This window comes from Hydra vulgaris, chromosome 08 (genome assembly GCF_038396675.1).
Source record: "Hydra vulgaris chromosome 08, alternate assembly HydraT2T_AEP".
In the NCBI taxonomy this organism is placed as follows: domain Eukaryota; kingdom Metazoa; phylum Cnidaria; class Hydrozoa; order Anthoathecata; family Hydridae; genus Hydra; species Hydra vulgaris.
The window spans coordinates 4,222,501-4,242,830 of record NC_088927.1 but is presented as its reverse complement, the minus strand read 5'-3'; the positions used below and the strand labels follow the sequence as shown (position 1 = coordinate 4,242,830).

Genomic DNA, 20,330 nt, shown 5'->3' with positions numbered 1-20,330 from the left:
ATATGTTACTAACTAATGTACTAAATGATGTCATTCAGTACATTAGTAGGTGATCAAGGTCCTGGCCCTAGCTAAAAATAGGACTTTTTATAAATCTGCCCCCTGCAAAATATTGGATTCAGCAGGGGTTGATAACTGGGGCTAGAAAAAAATTTATAGTACTTTATATATTATATATTTATGCATACATTTGCTACATACTAGCATGTATTTATCTTTTTTAACCTAATTCACTTCCGACAAGGTTGCAAGTATTATTAAGTTTTGAGTTACTAGAAAACAAAGAATAGGGTTAAAAAGAAAAGAAGCGGTTAACTGAAAACTTAAAAAGTTTTAGGCTTTATAATCAGGAAATGTAAGATGGGGTAAAAGTTTTTAGGTTTTGTTGATGTGCAAGGAAATAAACTAGTTGAATAAAATATATAGCAGAGGTCTGCAAATTGTGGGCTGCGGCCCATTTGTGGGCCTATGCTAGATAATTTGTGGGTCCCAAGCCACCTAACTGCATAATATACAAAGCAGTGTAGTTGTGGGCCTTTTAGTTGTTTTCCAGGCTGTAAAAATTATAAAGCCTCCTTATAAAATACTCCCTAACACCAGATCTTGTCATTTTAGACATAGTAAAAAAATAATTTTAATGCACTCTAACACTGTAGCACTTTAAGACTTCAAATAAGATCCTTATACTTAAAAGTTAAATCATGCTAAAAAATTACTCTACAAAAATAAAAACATTCGAAAAGCACGTCAAAAATAATTAGAACATTCGAATTTGTTCAGATGAAGTAACTCAAACAACAATTTAATTAATTTAACGCTGTAAAAATTATTTCATATCAAATATACTAGTGGTAAAAGTTATCGTCTTTAGAATGTTTTTCGTACTTTTCTTGAATAAAAATACTACATTGTTTAGATTTTTTACAAAATAAGTATTATAAAAGAAATAGTCGGCAAATCTTTAATGTTTTAAATAACCGGTTTTTTAAGACGCAATATTTGGAAATTGAATAACCAAAAATTACTCGAGTATAACCAGTTATCGAGTAACCAGTTATCGAGTTTGGATGCTTTACTCAGAAGTTGCAACTCTGATAAATACACACATTAACTTGCAAAGATATGCCAGGTAAACATGAAGCGAAGCATAAATATGCACGTCAGTGGAATGAAAAATGGGAGCTGATTTATTTTTTCACTGAGGGACCAAGTAACAATGCTCTATGTTTAATATGTAATGTGACTGTTAGTGAACTGAAAGGAACCAAGCTTGAACGTCATTTCGTATCAAAACATGAATTGTACAATACTAAATATCCTCTTGATTCAACAACCAGAAAAATAAAATACGACTCATTCAAAAGCTGTTTAGAAAAACAGAAAAATTTGTTTCAACAAATGTCTAGCAGTGTTGATTGTGAAACTCGTGCCTCTAATATGGTGTCATGGATATTAGCAAAAAATCTGAAACCATTTACTGGTGGTGAAATAATCAAAGAATGCATGATTGAAGCATCAAAATTTCTTTTCCCAAATGATAAAAAAATTCATGACAAAGTATGCACTTGTCCGCGCGTACAGTTTCTCGAAAAATTGAGAAAATGGTTGTTAATGTTTATGAACAATTGTCAAACAATCTGTCAGAAGCTGAATTTGTGAGTATCGCTCTCGATGAGTCTACTGACCTTGTCGGTAAAGCACAACTCTGTGTTTATGCACGTTTTATCACTACGAATTGTTGTTTATTTGAAGAACTGCTTGGAATTGAACCACTGGAAACAACTACAACTGGACAAGACATTTATGACAAATTGTTCAAAATATTTGGAACAATTCGAGGAGTTGTTACTTTGCTGAAAAATAGTGGTGAGTTTCCTAACAAATTTATGTCATATCACTGTGTGATACACCAGGAAGCACTGTGCGCTAAAGTTGCAACAATTGATGATGTAATGACAGTTGTAGTAAAAACAATCAATCATATATGTTCCAATGCACTCAAACGGCGTCAATTTCGTGCGCTAATGGAACAAAATGAAGATGAACATGGTGATCTTCTTCATTCAGAGGTATATAGACAAAAAATAAATAATTTACCATTACAATCAAAAGTAAATGTTTGTCTATTTTTTGCAGGTTAGGTGGCTATCAAGAGGAAATATTCTTAACAGATTTTGGGAGTGTTTGCCAAGTGTACTGCAGTTCATGGTAACTCAAAAATTTTCATTCATTACAATGTCTATTAAAGAGTTTAAGTGTAAACTGGCTTTCCTTTGCAACATCACAGCACAATTCAATGTTCTGAATAAGAGATTACAAGGCCGCTGTGTGCTGGTTTGTGATTTCATCAACCACATCACTGTGATGAAGACAAAACATAGTTTGTACAAAACTCAATTTGCATCTGGTAGTTGTACTCATTTTCCTACTTTAAATGAATGTCAACCATCAAGGGAAATGTTATCGTCATTTTCATTAATAGTGACTGCTCTGTATGATCAATTTGAAAACAGATTTAACGAATTTGAAGACTTAAAAAAGCATATGGTTTTTTTGTGTTATCCATTTGACTTTGATATTAGTATTCTAAAGGACTTTGAAGAAGCTGATATTTTAAAAGCAGAGGATGAACTAATTAACTTTCAATGTGACGACGAGTTGAGAAGAAAGGCACCAAAAAAAGATGAAGATGGCACTTTTGGTGAAAATTTAATTATTTTCTGGCATGCTGTCATGAAGGAACATTTTCCAGTTCTTAAAAAACATGCAAATAGACTTATCTGTATGTATGGCACTAGTTACCAATGCGAACAAACATTCTCAGCCATAAAAATAATAAAAAATGTTTACAGAACAAGACTGACTGACACTCATTTGAATGACTTTGTACTAGCTGCAACAACAAAATACTCACCAAATTTTTAATTGTGTTTTATGTGTTTTTTTTCCTAAGTATGTATTTTGTATTGATAATAAGTTATAAGTTCTATAATCTAATTCTATACTATATTCTGTTATATAGGTAATATAACCTATTTTATATATAATTTATTTATTGCTGTGGGCCGCAACTAAAACAAGAATTTTGCAAGTGAGCCCCTTTGGAAATATGGTGCCGACCACTGATATATAGCATAAAGGGACAGATACAGTAAAAGGATGCAACTTTACTGGATGACAAGCCAAGTGAGAATGAGTTTTGGTTGATTGAACTTAATACGATAGCTTGTTTGAACAGCAACCAAGATAGTATTTGTAGAAAAAATAAAGAGATACAACCTTGCAACAATGGGAGAGTGGTTCAAGCTTGGCAGATAATGTAGTTGCAGCTACATTTTGAGAGTGAGAGGGTTGTTATTTTTTATTATAAGAAATGTCAACAGTATTGCGATAGGTGTTTGTATGAAATAACTGAGTTTTATTGAAGTTAAAATCCACAAGCCACTGCATGCCCCAAGCTGTAACAGAAGAGAGATCAGATTAAAGATCAGCTGTGTTGAGTATATAAACATAAAATAACATAATACTAGTTAACAAAAGATTTTTTGACTTAAATACTAAGACTTAAAAATTATAATCAGAGTTTCGAAACAACCGTTATCTATCTGAACACTTTTTTTACTATGTATTAATCATGGACAAAAAACACTGATGATGAAATATTCTACTCATATAATGCTGTTTTATTTAAAATGGTTGCAAGCACAACAGGCTGCTTGTTCTAAGCGATGCTATCAGGCTGCTTGTTCTAAGTGAAAGTGAAGTTTTTTTTGTCAAGACAAGAGTAAAAAGTTAAATTGTTAGCAAATAGAGCCAGTTTAGATGTAAAATGTTAGGAAGATTATTATTGTAGATAAGAACCACAGATAGAGCCCTGTGGTACTCCTAAAGTTACTAGAAATGAAGAAGAGTGTAGACCTTCAAGAATGACAATACTGTGGTTGGTAAAACTTTTATGTGAAGAAACTAATACTAGAGAATGAATGTATGTAATGGTGTGGTAAAACTTTTATATGAAAAAACTAATACTTGAGATAAGACTAATCATTTTGAAAGTTTTTAAATATTAGAACCACTTTAAATATTAGAACAAGGATAGGATTTTTTAAATATTAGAACCAGGATAGAACCACAGGTTCTATCCTTGGCCCTATACTCTTTTTAATTTACATTAACGATCTTCCAGATATTCTCACATCTAAGGTGGCATTGTTTGCTGATGATACTACCATTTATTCTTGTCGTGATAAGAAACCAACACTCTCTGATTGCTTGGAGGTGGCATTTGAGCTTGAAAAGGATCTCACTTCTGCTACAGCATGGGGCTCACAGTGGCTGGTGAACTTCAATGCAGATAAGAATCATTTTTTTCAGCCAATCGTTTCGCAATGGTTTAGATCTTCCTATATTTATGAACAGTGATGTACTCGATGAGTCATCTACTCTTCATCTTCTAGGACTAACTCTTACTTGCAACCTTTCTTGGAAACCATATATCAAATCAGTTGCAAAATTAGCATCTGCTAAGGTTGCATCTCTTTATCGAGCTCGTCACTTTCTTGCTTTGGATTATATTTTCTATCTCTATAAATCTCAAATCCGGCCTTGTATGAAATACTGTTGCCATATCTGGGCCGGATCTTCTAATGATGCCCTTTCTCTTTTAGACAAGGTGCAAAAACGCATTGTAAACATAGTTGGACCTGCTCTAGCAGCCAACCTCCAACCATTATCACATCGCCCTAATGTTGCTTCTCTTTCTCTTTTCTACAAATACTATAATGGGCACTGCTCTAAAGAGCTAGCGTCTCTTGTGCCATCAGCTAAAATTCATGCTCGTGTTACTCGTCATTCAATTAAGTCTCATCCTTTTTCTGTGACTGTTCCTAAGTGCTCCAAAAATGCTTATTCGTCTAGTTTTTTTCCTCGAACAGGGTCTGGAGAAGACTTTTCTAATTCAGGGATCTGATTTTATTACTTCTCTCCAGAATAAAGTAACATTTCTATCATAGAAGACTATATAATAAGTCTTAATAATAAGATTATTAACTATATAATAAGATTATAAGTCTTTAAGTCAATCTTTATTATTATTTTATTATTATTTTTTATTTTTTGGCTGTTTACGTCGCAATATAATTTTTATTGGTTTGTGACAAGTTTTTTTACAAGTTCATTACAAGTTTGTAACATATTTTTATTTGTCTGTTAATATTTTTTTGTAATGTCTTTGTTTTAAGTTTTATAAACCTGAGTTTTTAGTTGTATCTTTTAAAAATATAATCAAGAATGAAAGGTGTCAAGTTTTTCTTATATATATGTATGTGTGTATATATATAATATATATACACACATACATATCTTATATATATGTATGTGTGTATATATGTATATATATAAATATATATGTATATGTATGTATATGTATCAGCCCTCAGAATTTAAGTCTGCATTAATCTAATTGCCGACCAAAAATTATTTGAGGACAGCAAAAAATTGCAGACCTAGTTTCTATTTGTTATAGAAAAACCTTTGCATCAAATTTTTTTGCCAACTACTAATAGTTTAAAATTATCAAAAAATGTGTGTGTGTGTGTTTCTATTATAAAAATATATTTATTATAAGAATGTTTTGTTGGGTTGTGTTCAACAGAATCATTGTAAAAATTGTGCTAATATATATTTGCGAGTTAATTTATTTCAATAACTTTGATATCTTTTTAGAAAGTAATTTTTTTTTAGAGATTGTTAGTTGTTCTTGAAGAAAGTTTATATATTCACAATATACGAGACATGAAGGTGATATTTTTTTTATCTTATACTTTTTATATACAGTATATATTATGTAATAAATTATTTACATCATGATATATAATTATTATATCAGTTTTTTACTTGTGTTAAATTATATACCTTAAATATATAATTATAAATTTATTTATACCAATATGTCTTATCATTTCCTTGATAAGAGGAATTTCTTTGCAAGAAAAAATATAAAGTATCCTGTGTTTCCTATCAACTTATCAAGTCTAGTTTATCTGGTTATAAAGCCTTGAGTGATAACATTGCATTTAAAACATTTATGAGTTATAGCTTGTTTTTTAATTTATTTAAAGATTATTATTTTCATCATTGTTTATATCAAGCATTTTTTTTTCCTTAATTTTATATTGGAAATGTATTTTTCCTTAATTTTTTATATCAAAAATGTGTTTTTCCTCTTTTTTTTTATATCGGTAATTATATTTTCCTTCAATTGTTAATATAAAGCATGCATTTTTTGCTCAAACTTCAAAAAAAATCATTGAATGAATCAGTGCATGGCTTTTTTACTTTTTATTACAGAGAACATAGTTTACAAACAACTTTTAAAATTATATTTATGTTAAAAAATCTTTAGAAAGCATTCAAAACATTTGTTTATATTTTTTTTCAAATTTTTAAACACTTTTATACTAAGTGGTTTTTTAACATAATTTTTTTTTCTGAATTTAAAAACACTATTAAACAAAGTGGTTTTCTAACATAAATTTTTGTTTTTAATATTAAAACACTTTTGAACAAACTAATTTTAACATAAAATATTTTTTGAATTAATTATCTTTTATTAGTTTGAATGTGAAAAACTAAAAACTTTTATTAAAGTAATGCTTTTAGTTTTAAAATTAATTTTTGATTGTCACTTTAGTTTTAATGTCTTTATATTCAAGTAACAAGTAACATAACTTAATACATTTGCTGATGTACTGAAACATTGAATTTTGAATTAATTTAAATTAGTTATTGCTAAGAGCAAACTGGTCTTATTTGTTTTAACATTATTGTTAAAAGTGAAGTTTTTACCTTTTAACAATATTATTAGTAATAATGAATAATATAAAATAATATAATATCAGTTTAGTAGTGGTAAAAAACCCGAAGATTAATTTCTTGTTTTCATAAATAACTATTTGTTTTTTCACACTTTCTAAAACTCATTACCATCTTTGAGTGTCTCCTAGTTTATTCACATTTTGCTAAATTTCTTATCATCTCAAAGTGTCTCCTAGTGTTGTTATTCTGTGTAAAATGAGGAGTAAAACATATTGAATAAATATATTAAGTTAACATAATTTTTTATCAGTTCGTTGTGGTTATTAAAATGTTTCAAATAATTGATAAATAGATTTTGTTCAGTATAACTCAATTTACTACATTTCAAAGAGATTCTTGTTGGAATCAAAAACTTAATAAAACTTGCTTTGTGGTAATATTGTCTCACATTTTTCCACTTGAACATTTTTTTACTTGAACAGAAAACTATTTAAACAAATAATGAAAGTGAAATAATATTACCATTACTTTATAAAAAATTTACCAGAAGTTAACCTCAATTGTAGTTTTAATCAATTCCAACAAAATTAATAACGGTGCCATATAAAGCAAGAGTGACACTATTATTTTAATTAACAATTATATACTGCAAATCATATTTAAAAGTTAGAACAACCAACATCAGTGATTATAATTAAATATGGATTTGTATTTGCTAGATAGGAGTTAATAATATAGATGTACAATAGCACTTATATTTATTATCATTGCCTCTCAGAAATATATTATATTTATTATAAGTATTATCTTCAGTCATGTTGTATAAGAAAAGTGCTTCCACTACTAAAAGTAACAAGGCGATCTGGATGAAGAATCTCGTATGAATTTATGAGTCACATAGGAAAATAAGAACTGTTCCACTAGAAGATTAACACTAAAATATAACACAACAGCAGCATATCACTCAAAATTCAAATTGTTGGTCGCTCTGTTCCTGGAAGAATCTATCAAAGGGAGATGAGAACACATAAGAAAAATCCATCAAGCAAATTGAACAAGATGAACAAGTTTATGGTGAAAGAAATTAAATTTTTTAAATTCAAGTTGTGTAAGCAAAACTGGAACAAGTGCTGAAGATGTACAATAGTTGTGTAAAATAAAGCAACAAACAAATTGATGTTGTTACTGTTGTTGTAAAACAAATAACAGCAACAACATCAACTTCCAAATCCAAGTCTGAGAATATCAAGAGTCTGAAGGTTCAGAAGAACAGTCCACAAGTACCAGCAAGAAATACAGCAAAACCAAAACTGCAACCAAAATATTAACATCTTCAAAGTTATCAACCAGCAAAGCAGCAACCATTCATTGACAGTTATCTCAAGATGGGATTGACATTCAGACACCTTCATAGACTGGTATATTCAGATAAACAATTAAAGAAGCTGTTAAATTTAAAGAAAAAGCAAAAAGTATTATTTTTTACTTGCAGAATTGTACTTAAGTAGAATGTTATGATGTAACAATAAACTGTTAAATGCTTAAAAGCTACATAATAACTCTCCAATTAAAAAAACTAGAATTAAAAAATAACAGTAATAAAATTATTTGAAATTTTATCCATATGCATTTTTGGTTTGCGGGTAACCTTTTTCAACAAAAAAATCAAATTAATTTTTTTTTCATTACCTATGACAAATATTGATTGATTTATGACCCAGGAATATAGGGTCACAAAAGAGTCATAATCCTAATATATATATATACATATGTGTGTGTGTATATATATATATATATATATATATATATATATATACATACATACATACATACATACATACATACATACATACATACATACATACATACATACATACATACATACATACATACATACATACATACATACACACATATATATATATATATATATATATATATATATATATATATATATATATATATATATATATATATATATATATATATATATATATAGATATAGGTATATATAATTGTTTATTATATTCATATTATTTTGAATTTTTTGAAAATAATGAGAACACAAATTTTTATTTTGTTTAAAAGGTTTTGCATACAATCAGAGATACGCCACCAAATCGATTTGGTATGTTGTTGGTTTTTTTTGTTATTTTGCAAACTTTTTGGTACATTTTTTTATCATGTTGCATGCATCATGTTTTTTCATGTTACATGCATCATGTTTTGTCAGTAACCGACATGTCACATGCAACATGTTTTCTACAAATGCTTTATTGGCAGTTTAACTTTTGAACATCAAAACTGTTTTAGTTTATTACTGCTTGTTGGTTATATTGTTGTTAACTGTTGTTGATTACATTGCTACTGTTGTTTACATTGTTACTATTGGTTTATATAATCATGTTGGTTAGAAAATTCATTATTTTTTATAAAAAATATTTAAAATTAACTTAGGTTTATGTGCTCTTTCTGACAATGCAGAAAATTGTTACCTTGCATACCCAGGAAATAATAGGGTAATAGTTCTTTCCTAATTTTATTTTATATATGAAATTTTTTAAATATATTTATTTGAATAAATGTATTTTCATGTGTTTTTGGTCTTTGACTTTGAAAGATGTATATATGACTTTTATGAAGAAACATTGAGGAAAAAAGTTATAACCAAAAATTTTTTGTAAAAATGCACATTTTTTGTTTTTAGTTTAAAAATGTCATTTTCTAGGCAACAAAATCTAAAATAATTATTTGTATACAAAATATTATTTTAGAAATTTTTACTTCAGAGTTTTACTTCATTTTTTTTTTCTAGCTTTTTTTTCACACATAAAATCGAAAAAAACTTGCAAAAAATCTCATTCCTGAAATAGTTCACAATAAGATAGTTGCTTCAACAATTTACTAGTAATTTCTTCGATATTGATACATTGATTGTTCCAAGTTTTAACTTATCTTCTGTTTGTCCCTGTCAACTCTCTAATGATCTTGATCTATCTCCTGAAAACGTTTAATCTCATCTTCTTTCCATAAAGACATTTAAATCACCAGATGAGATACCTCCCAGAATATTAAAATAAAACTCCAAATAAAACTCCAAATAAATCACCAAACCTCCAAACATATTTTTATTATTTATACTAAGGTACTTTATACTAGTACATTGCCACAAATCTGGAAGGAGGAAAATATTATACCAATTTTCAAAAAAGTGGACAAGAAACTAGTTACAAACTATAGACCTGTTAGTTTAACATGCACCATAGTCAAAATATTTGAAAATAATATAAAAACATATTTTTACTCATCAAAAAATAATCATTAAAAAATTATATTACATCATTAAAAAATAATCTGCTAACTCCTTGTGAAACAAATCTTCTTACTGTAATCAATGCATGGACACTTAATTTAGATAAAGGTCTTCCTGTTGATAATGTTTACCTTGACTTTGAAAAAGCATTTAACAAAGTCCCACATTAGCATCTTCTTTTGAAACTAAAAGCCTATGAAATTAATGGTCCGGTTCTCTATCAGATAAGAAACTTTCTCACAAAACAAAGATAAAAAGTAATGGTAAATGGTAATAACTCTTATTGGAAACCAAAACAGCAAAGAGCAGAGTTCCCCAAGGTTCTGTTCTCTCAGCTCTATTATTCATTATATACATTAATGATATTCCCAATATAATTACTTCATATGCAGCATGCTTTGTTGACGATATTATACCCTCTTACTGATATGTATTCACACACTGTACTTCAAAATGATATTGATATCTTGGTTGACTGCACAACTAAATGGGGGATGAAATTTAATGTAGACAAATGTTTAGTTCTACACCTAGTCTACAAAAATAATTATGTTTACTCTATGTATGATCCAGTAAAGAAAACAAAGATTGACATCAAATCTACTAACTCAGAAACTGACCACGGAATACATGTTGATAATAACTTACTATTCTCTAAACATACTTCCATACAAGTTAATAAAGCAATGTGAATGCTAGTTCTAATAAAAAGACCCTTATCTAAATTTATTTTGTTTTAAAAGACTATTTTCAGCACTAGTTTATCATATTTAGAATATTGTGAATCTGTATATAACCCTTGCCTACTTAAAGACAAATGACAAGTTGAAAATATACTCAGAAGAGCATCTCAATTAGTTCATGGATTACAAAGCCTTACATATCACCAAAGACTAATAAAAATTAATTTGACAATCATAAGATACAGACTAATCCGTGGAGATTTAATAAATGTCCATAAATGGCTAAACAACTACTACAACTGTCAAACGATCTTTCCAAAAAAAAATTATAAGTTCTATTACAAGAGGACATTTAAACCTTATTGTCATTTAAACTAGAAAAACCTTATAGTCGTCTAGCTACTCGTCAAAATTTTTTTACCGTACATGTAGTCAATAAATGTAACTTCCTCCCAGATGACGTTGTAAATGAGTCATCCTTGAGCAATTTTAAAAACAAACTAGTAAATTATCTGAAAGAAGAAGTAATAATTTATGATTAAAGATTAGAAAATGTTCAAGGGTCTTAAGGACTCATTAAATGTTCAAGGATAAGGTTCTTAAGGCACCCTTAGAAATATTTTTTATTCAAAAAACTTTTAAATCCAGTTTTATTTTTTCATATAGAACACATTAAGATGCAAGATATTTTTCAAAAATGCTGTTTTTTGAACCACCCTAGTACATATATTAGCTGACTTATATAGGAAGAACACGCGATCAGTGTACATATGTTGAATCAGGGTTTTCCTCCCTTCTCGTTTTCTTTATTTAAGTCAGTCGATGTAAGCAGTAATTCATAAAATTAATAAAAAATTATTTAAAATATAAAATATCATACTACGCAGCAAAATATCAAAGTTCATGATGTAAAATATTAATAACATTTTAAATTATTTTAAATTATTTTAAATTAACATTATTAACAATGACATTTTTATTTATTCAACTAGTAGCTTTTAGTAAATGGTACTAAAAATAATTTTATTTTGAGTAAGCAAAATAGCAGCCTGCTTTTTTATATTTTATTGTGATCCATCAGTTTAAAGTTTAGAACAACTAAATAAAGTTAGATTAGAAAACATTTTACATTAAACACTTAAATATTTTCAAAAAAAGCCATTAAATAAAATAAATAAATAGATAGGTAAATATAAAAAAAGATAATTTATTATTTAAAAACAAAGTATAAACTTTCTATAGTTATTTTGTTGGTTTCACATCAGCCATATTTTTTCGCTCTTTGTATTTCTTAAAAAATTATGTTATAAAGTGCGCAAAAGGCTTCAACTACTATTAAGTACCATATTATATTATTGTTAATGTTATAATTATTATTACTTTTGTTGTTATTATTGTTATTATTAGTAAATAACAACTTCTTCTAACAATGGTTTGTTACTTCTCAGATTAAAAAAAGGCTCTAACAATTAGGAGTTGAAGTATCTCTGTATAACTATTTGAAAAATTCTCAACAAAATAAGTTAATACGTACTTGGTTGACCTGATTTTTAATGTTTATATCTATATATTGTTATTATTATTAATACTGTTATTATAGATTGGTGAAGTTCAAATATTTGATGGAATAAATCTGGTACAGATATTCATTTTTGTTATTTATTTGTTCATAATTTAAATATCTTTTTTATAAATATATGTTTTGAAGTTGTTTTTTATAATATTTGTTTTGTTTAATATTTTACATAGCGAGCAGTGACTTTAATTGCAGCTCATGATGCACCACTAGCCGCAATCACTTTTAATACTCATGCAACTTTGCTTGCAACTGCTTCAGAAAAGGTGAATACTTTGTTAAAATTGTTATTAGTTGTTGTAATTAGTCTCTTTCATATTTAAAGAACCTATACTCATGTCAAGAACCTACAACCATGTCAAGAACCTACACCCGTGTCAAGAACCTACACCAAACATGTCAATTAATATATATTTTTAAAAATGTTTTTATTGATGATTTGTTTTTAAATATTTTAACTTGCATGATTTATTTTTAGTTTGTTAAAAATTTATTTAAATACTAAATTACCTTTAAAAAAATAACCTTTGCTCTTTTGTGAATAGTATCTCTATTTAAAATGTTACAGTTTTTTATTGAATTGCTTTTATTTTATGTAGTCAGGATTCACGCTCCTCTTTAAAAACTTTAAATAACCTTTAAAAAATGTTAAAACTTGCTCTCCTTAATTTCTCATTATTATTATTTTTAAATATCTAGGAAATTTTATTAAAGTGAATGGGTTATACTTATTAATAAAGAAGAAAAATATATAGTTCTTTCATTGTTTGCAAACCCATGTTTTTATTAAAAACAGAACAAGGTTCTGTTTTTAATGTAACTGTTTTCTTTTTAATTCTCCCTATTTTTTCTTTCAAAAAATTGTTGTTTGTGACCCAATCTCCTTAAATATTAGGAAAATATCTCGTTAAATCTGCTTAAAATCCTTACTTTTAGCCTTAGTTTTAATAGTTGGAACCCTGATAGTGCTGCTTGCATTTTTATAGTATTGCTTGAGTTTTTATAGCTGTGCAGTTTGTATTTTTATAGTGTTGCTTGTGGTTTTTATAGCGTTGCTTGTATTTTTTATAGCTTTATCAGTTTATTTACCAGTTTTTTTTATAGTTTGGTAACATGTTTTACAATGTTCCGTGATGCAGTTGTTAGGTTTTCCTGGCATCCTTAAATTATTGCAATCAATGCCTTGGAAGAATGGAACTTAGTTAAAAGCTTTGAAAGACTTGAGCAATTTGATTTATTTAGTTTATAAATTGTTATTTTATATATTAAACTTTGAAAACAGATGTCTCGACCTTAAAAACAGAGATTGATCATTGAGTTCCTTAGATTGTGCTTTAATTTGCTAGTTATTTTTAATGAGATTTTTTTTGTTCTTCTTTCAGCATTTTTCATAGCCAGCACTTTTTATTGCAAAATTTTATGACAATATTAAAATACGCAAATAAATTTTTGTTATATTATAACAAAAATTTATTTGCATATTTTAAAACAATTGTAATTTAATGGTTACTAGCAGCAAGCAACCTGTAATATGGGTTGCTAGTAAATAAATCAAAAATAACAGCATTAGTTAATGACATAGAGACTACATAATATCAGTTATTAAATCAGTAAATACTAAAAATACAGAAGAACTTGATAATAACATAGAAGGTTCCATTAATTTGTCCTTTTATTAATTAACTCTCAATAAAGAGAGTGAGAGGCTGACAGCGTTTCTAAGGCACTTTATTAAAAAAGTTTAAAAGACATATGGGTAATTCCATGTCAAATCAACAGGCTTGTGTCATGGATGTATTGGATTTTGCTAATTTATTTTAATATGCTTTATAGGGTTTATGAAAATTAGGAAAATCTGAAATTTGGAACCTCCAACTTCTTATGGTTCCTGAGATATTTAGGATTCAATTTTCTTATTTATGCTGAGTCAGCATTTTTTGCAAATTACTTTTTTGTTGTTTAGGTGGCAGACCGCTATCAAAAATCAAAAAAAAAATTTTCAATTATAAAAAAAAAGTAATATAGTTATTGTAAATTACGAAGTTCAATTTAGTTTTATGCAAAAAAATAGCTAACACCATTAAAAATCATTTTTTAATAAAGCGGTACAACCAAATTTATTCTTTTTGTAGCAAGTTTGTTTATTTTGTTGCTATATAGCTAAAAAGTAAAAATTATATCATGATTATAGTATTTATTTTTTTAATATAAAATACCAGATGTGGTGATTGCAATTCAAAAAATACTTGTGGCTTATTAATTGATACTTTTGGTACACTTGGCAACAATCCACAATCCACATTGGTTTTATTGAATTTACCAACTATAGTACCTGTTTTCTGTATCACTCCACATTTATCCTATCACTTTGATTAAATAATATTAGTAATGGAAAGTAATGGAAAAAGAAGACAAAAGAAAAAAAATAAGGCATAGTAAAAAACTTATACTCTTCAATTCTAATTTGCATGAAATAAAGTTTAAATGTAGCATAGCAAAAAAAAATGTGTACATCCAATTCCAGCTATAAATCTTCTGTAAAAATTGTAAATAATGGTTTTTTAAATAAAAATAATATTTCTGCTAATTACGATCAGTTCAATGTTACAAATGACTGTTACATATTTATGAACATGAAATGAAATGATAGCTGCCATTGTTTGCTGTCAAAGTTTTCTACAATGTAACTTTTAAGTTATAACTTTCATGATGCTCAAAGTAATATGGTTATATATATTAGATATATTTTCTTAATAATTGCTCTTGTTTCTATACCTGAGAGGAGTCCTTAAGCCAAAAATGAGTCAGATTCAGTAATATTTAGACGTGGCGCAAAGTTGAACAATTTTAGCTGACACTAAAAATATTAAGTAATTTTTCAATTTTTTTTGGCTAATCTGAAGTTATTTCATTTTTTGTTTACCTCTAAGTGTGAGAGTAAGTACTAAGTAATGGTAGTTTTAGTTCATGTGAAATATAATAAATGTATAATAATTTTATAATAAATTAAATATAGTAATCTGTAAAATGAGATTTTAAAAAGAAATATATTATTTGTATAGCAACCTTTTGCTTACTTAATTTTAATTAAAGTTAACTTTTAGTTGCTTTCACTTCTTCTCATGTTTGTATTTCCTGCATGAGTCTCCACTATTATTAATATGATTATTGATTAAGTCAATTATAATTTAGTAATTAGTTATTATATCACACGCAGTTGTCTCTAATTTAAATTCTTCAAAGATTCCAAGGTAAATTATATTTTTAAAATTAAATTAAGTATTTATATATTTATTGTTCAAACTGAAAATTGTTATTATTAAACAAAAAATTATCCTTCTGTAGTAGACTAGTAGTAGTAGTACTAGGTTATTTCAATCATTCATTAAATTTTTTTTTAATGTTTGCATGAAACAGAAGTTTTCTATAACATAAACAGAACTTGTAAACTCTAGGCAATGGTTGTTGGTTCATTGTTTAAGTAAAAATGGCAAAAGCTACAACAACGAGAAGTTCTGCCAGTGTGTGGTTAATTGGAAAATCAACCAAAGAGTTGGAATGCACCAGACTTCCTTCTAATCAAGAAGTACTGGCAAACATCCTCTACTATCGCAAGGAAGAAAAGAAATCAATAAACTCAAGTGCCAATATCACCATACTATCCGTCTTTCGTTACTGGAAAAAGGCTAGGATACCAATTACGTTAGTTAGATATGCTGCTAAAAAATTGCTGAAGTTACATAATGTCTACAAGTCATTAAAAAAAAGTCCCATAAAATATTTCGAGGGATACAGAATGAAAAAGGAAATTTTCAAAAATGATTTACATAAACTTTTTGATGTTGCAAGATTAGATGCATTGCAGATTATGCACAATGAGGAAGACAAAGCGTTTTTGGTATCCCAGCAAGAAGATCTCTCTAGTTCCAGTTTTGGAGGTATGGATAAGCATTTGACCCAACAGAAATCTCGAAAAGTTAAACGAGCAGAAAAATGTTTAAAACAAAAAAAAGGGATGCTGAAGATGCCCGGAAAAATCAAGAAAGGGTCGCTTCAAGTCTACTGTCACAACATTCTTCCAGCTTTTCCGCTTCTGAAGCTGAGATTGTATCTGATGATGAACTTTTCAGCGTTTCCACAAGGCTACCTCACTCTGCTCCAAAAAGGGCAAGGAATAACATTCTGACTCCAGACTTGAACCTCACACTTGACGGCGTTAAGATTAGTTTCGCATTTCAGTTTCTCGCAGCACTATCCATTGCTCTAGAATGGATACACGCAAGTCCAAGGCAGTTGAGGAACAAAAATCATATTTGACCCAGGTACCACTTCAGTTGCACTGGGATGGAAAACTCCTGCCAAATATTGTCCAGACAATGGAAACAGGTGAGGAGCAAGTTAGTGCCTGCTTTGAACTATTGGATAATTGGCATCTCAAAGACAAAATACGTGGGCTTGTGTTCGATACAACAGCCTCAAGCACTGGCTTAAAATCTAGAGCTTGCTCAATAATTGAAAAAACTCTCAAGAAAGACCTTGTGTGGATAGCATGTCACCACCATGTTTTTGAAGTTATACTTTCCAGCGTATTTGCTTCCACATATCTTGGAGCTACCACTGGACCTGATGTAGGTTTATACAAACAATTTTAAAAAGAATGGCCAACATTCGACCAAAGCAAATATGATGCTGCTGATGAAATGCTCTTCATTGGATCCTTGACTGATCTCCGCGATGAAATGGTTGCATACTACAAAGAAGCTGTAAAAAGCCATTACCAATGCCAAGAAAAAAAAAGCTTGCCAAGACTATGGCGAGCTTCTACAATTGTGCCTCATTTTTCTTGGTGGTTGCCCAAAAGAAGAAGTGCGGTTTCGAGCACCTGGAGCCATGCACTACACCAGGTGGATGGCAAAGGGCTTCTAATCCATCAAAATCCTTCTTTTCAAGAATCAAGTTACTCTCACTTCTCATGAAAGAAAAGCTTTGACCGACATCAGCCTGTTTGTTGCTCTAGTCTATGGAAAATTGGCATAAAGCTTGCTTGGCAGAAAGAGCCCCATATAATGACTTGAGACTGCTGAGACTTTTGAATGATTATACCTGCAACAATGTTGTTAGAGATGCAGCAATGACAGCCTTCAAAAGACATCTATGGTATTTTTCAGAACATTTTATTGGCTTGGCTTTATTCAACCCTTGCGCTGATGTTCATACAAAAGCCGCCATGGTTCAGAATCTTAAACATGTTAAAAAGAAAATGTCACCAAAGATAATTGAAGGCAAAACATTCAAGTTAGAAAACCCATTGGAATCATATGTTACAAGCGGAACATCTCATCTTTTCAAATCCAAATGAAAAGCAAATGAAAGTAGTTAATGACTGTGTGGAGAGAGGGTTACTTTTATCCAGACCTTCAACTCTTCGATAACGAAAGACGAAAAGCAAAAGCAATACCTCTTGCATCGGAAAGCCTTTCAGAGCCATCAAACCGCCTGTTGAAGAAAGTCTCGAAATAGACAATGCATTACATTACAATATATGAATTAAGTTCAGAATAACTAGAACCTCTTTAAGTCATGATATTTTATTTGATTTTTTTTTTTGTAACAATTTTCTTGCTGAAGAAACTAAATTTTCAATTATTTCTTGTTTCTTCCATCGCAACAACATTTATTGTTCAAAATTGTGCCACCCCTAGTTATGTTTAAAAATTTTTTAAAATTGACCAAAATGGTCCATATGGGATAGAACAAAATATAGAAAAATAGAACAAAAGCAAATGTGACTTTACTTTCCACCTTTCAATTTTTTGGACCACTCTAATATGTATATATATATATATATATATATATATATATATATATATATATATATATATATATATATATATATATATATATATATATATATATATATATATATATATACATTTAACATATGAAATTCTTTTAGGGAACAGTAATTCGAGTTTTTTCTATACCTGATGGCTTGAAACTATTTGAATTTCGGAGAGGGATGAAAAGGTTTGTACTTTGTTCATATTTCAGTTTCTTAATTTAGCCAAAAATAAAACTAATATCTAAATTTTTTTATTTTATTTTAGGTGTGCTCAGATTAACTCTCTAGCATTCAGTACTGACTCCCTTTTTCTAGCATCTTCAAGCAACACTGAAACAGTACATGTGTTCAAATTAGAAACAGAAAAGTATCAATAATTAATTTTCAGTAATTCAACTAATACAAATTTTTATAATACTTAATTGTAGTGGTAGTTTAATTACCAAGTTTTATAATAAATTTAATTGTTATTTATAAATTTTATATATATTGTTATAGAATTTTATTTATTATTAAAGTACAAACAAGTATTGTTACAAACTAGTATTATTACAATAATACTAGTTTGTAATAAAAGTTGATTATATAATATACAAACAAGTATTGTTACTAAAGTTACAGTCAAGTAAATAACTTAAGTATTGTTTAATAATCAAGAGATAAATGATAATATTTATCTCTTGAATGAATACTTAAGTTATTTACTTTACTGTAATAAATGTTTTTGTTTTGTTTTTTTTAATAATTTTTTTGTTTTAAAGATAATTATTTTGTTTAAGAAGACATTTTTTTGTCTATTAAGGATTCCTTTGTTCTTCGTTTGTCCTTGATAAATTTTTTTAGTATACTGATTGTTTCTAATCTAACAGTTTGATTGTTTTTCATTGAACAGTTTGAAAACTAAAATGGATGATATTATTTGCAGAAAATAAAAAATTGAAATTATTGCATCAAAGATCCTAATATTGTTTTCTTTGTTTAGTGGTTCTTTGTTGTTATTTAATAGTTGCTATGATGATTGTACTAATTAAAGCATCATAATACCTGTTTAATGTATTAGGTTGTTTGTACTAACATAATAATATTATTAATACATCATAATACATCTAAAACTCTCACAGAATTAGTTTTGCTGTAAGTGTGAAAAAATTAGTGTAAAAAAAATGTAAACAGCTTTTTTTATAACTGTCATTTTGTTGTTTACTGTATTTTTAGGAGGGCAAAGTGGTAATTTTGTAACAAATAATTGCAGAGATTTACTAGTGATATCAAATAAATTTTTCTTTTTTTAAAAAATAATTTTTTTTGGGTGCAATAACATTTTACTCTTCAAATATGAAAAAAAAATTTTGAGCTAAATAATGATCTTAAACCCTAAGCAAAATTCCAATGCAAAAATTAAAAAAATTAAAAAAAGTTTTTTTAATAATTTTTGATTACCTCATTTTGATTTTTATCTGAACTTTAAAATTTTAAATTTATTAAGTTAATCAAACTTATAATTTTTAGCTAATCAAAAAAATAATTTATAGTAAATTTTACTATGGTCAAAGCTGGCCCAGTTTCTAAGCTGTTGGAATTATGAGTTTTGAATCTTTTACACATTCAACAGTGTTGTTGTATGTTTAAAAAATGACCATGGTGCGCACAGTGTAAAGCAAAAATATGTTATAAACAAGTCCTAAATATTCTTCACACAAACTTTGGTTTTTAAAAAGTTGTTTTATAAAAAAGTGCTTTTGACATTTAATAAGAGTATCTGGTCTTGTGGAATTTTGGATCCATGGTTTTCTGTAAGTTTGTATTCAGCTTTCCCAAGTTACCTTTGTTATTTTTATTACCTTTTACTTCTTGAATACTATTTGTTCAATATTATTATCATTTTAAATATGACATACCATTTTATTTTTTATATTTATAATTTTTTCCATTACTTTTAAACTCATTTATTTACTTAAGATAAATCAGTTATTTCTGTCAAACAAAAAATAATTTTATTTTTATTTAAATAATGATTTAATTTATTTAATATATTTATAATTAATATAAACATATTAATTGTTTATATATCAAAGTATTGTTATATTATTTTAAATAATT

At 27.9% G+C, this 20,330-nt stretch overlaps 1 protein-coding gene across 1 annotated transcript in view; it reads left to right on the top strand.

The window, feature by feature from the left end:
* LOC100198344 (WD repeat domain phosphoinositide-interacting protein 2) overlaps positions 1-20,330 on the top strand; it is a 30,248-nt gene that overhangs the window by 4,063 nt on the left and 5,855 nt on the right. Inside the window, exons 5-11 of the mRNA XM_065802309.1 lie at positions 5,743-5,799; positions 8,905-8,944; positions 9,274-9,335; positions 12,413-12,448; positions 12,562-12,654; positions 18,345-18,415; positions 18,496-18,597. Of these exons, the coding sequence (XP_065658381.1) occupies positions 5,743-5,799; positions 8,905-8,944; positions 9,274-9,335; positions 12,413-12,448; positions 12,562-12,654; positions 18,345-18,415; positions 18,496-18,597 (461 nt within the window). The remainder of the gene's footprint in view (positions 1-5,742; positions 5,800-8,904; positions 8,945-9,273; positions 9,336-12,412; positions 12,449-12,561; positions 12,655-18,344; positions 18,416-18,495; positions 18,598-20,330) is intronic.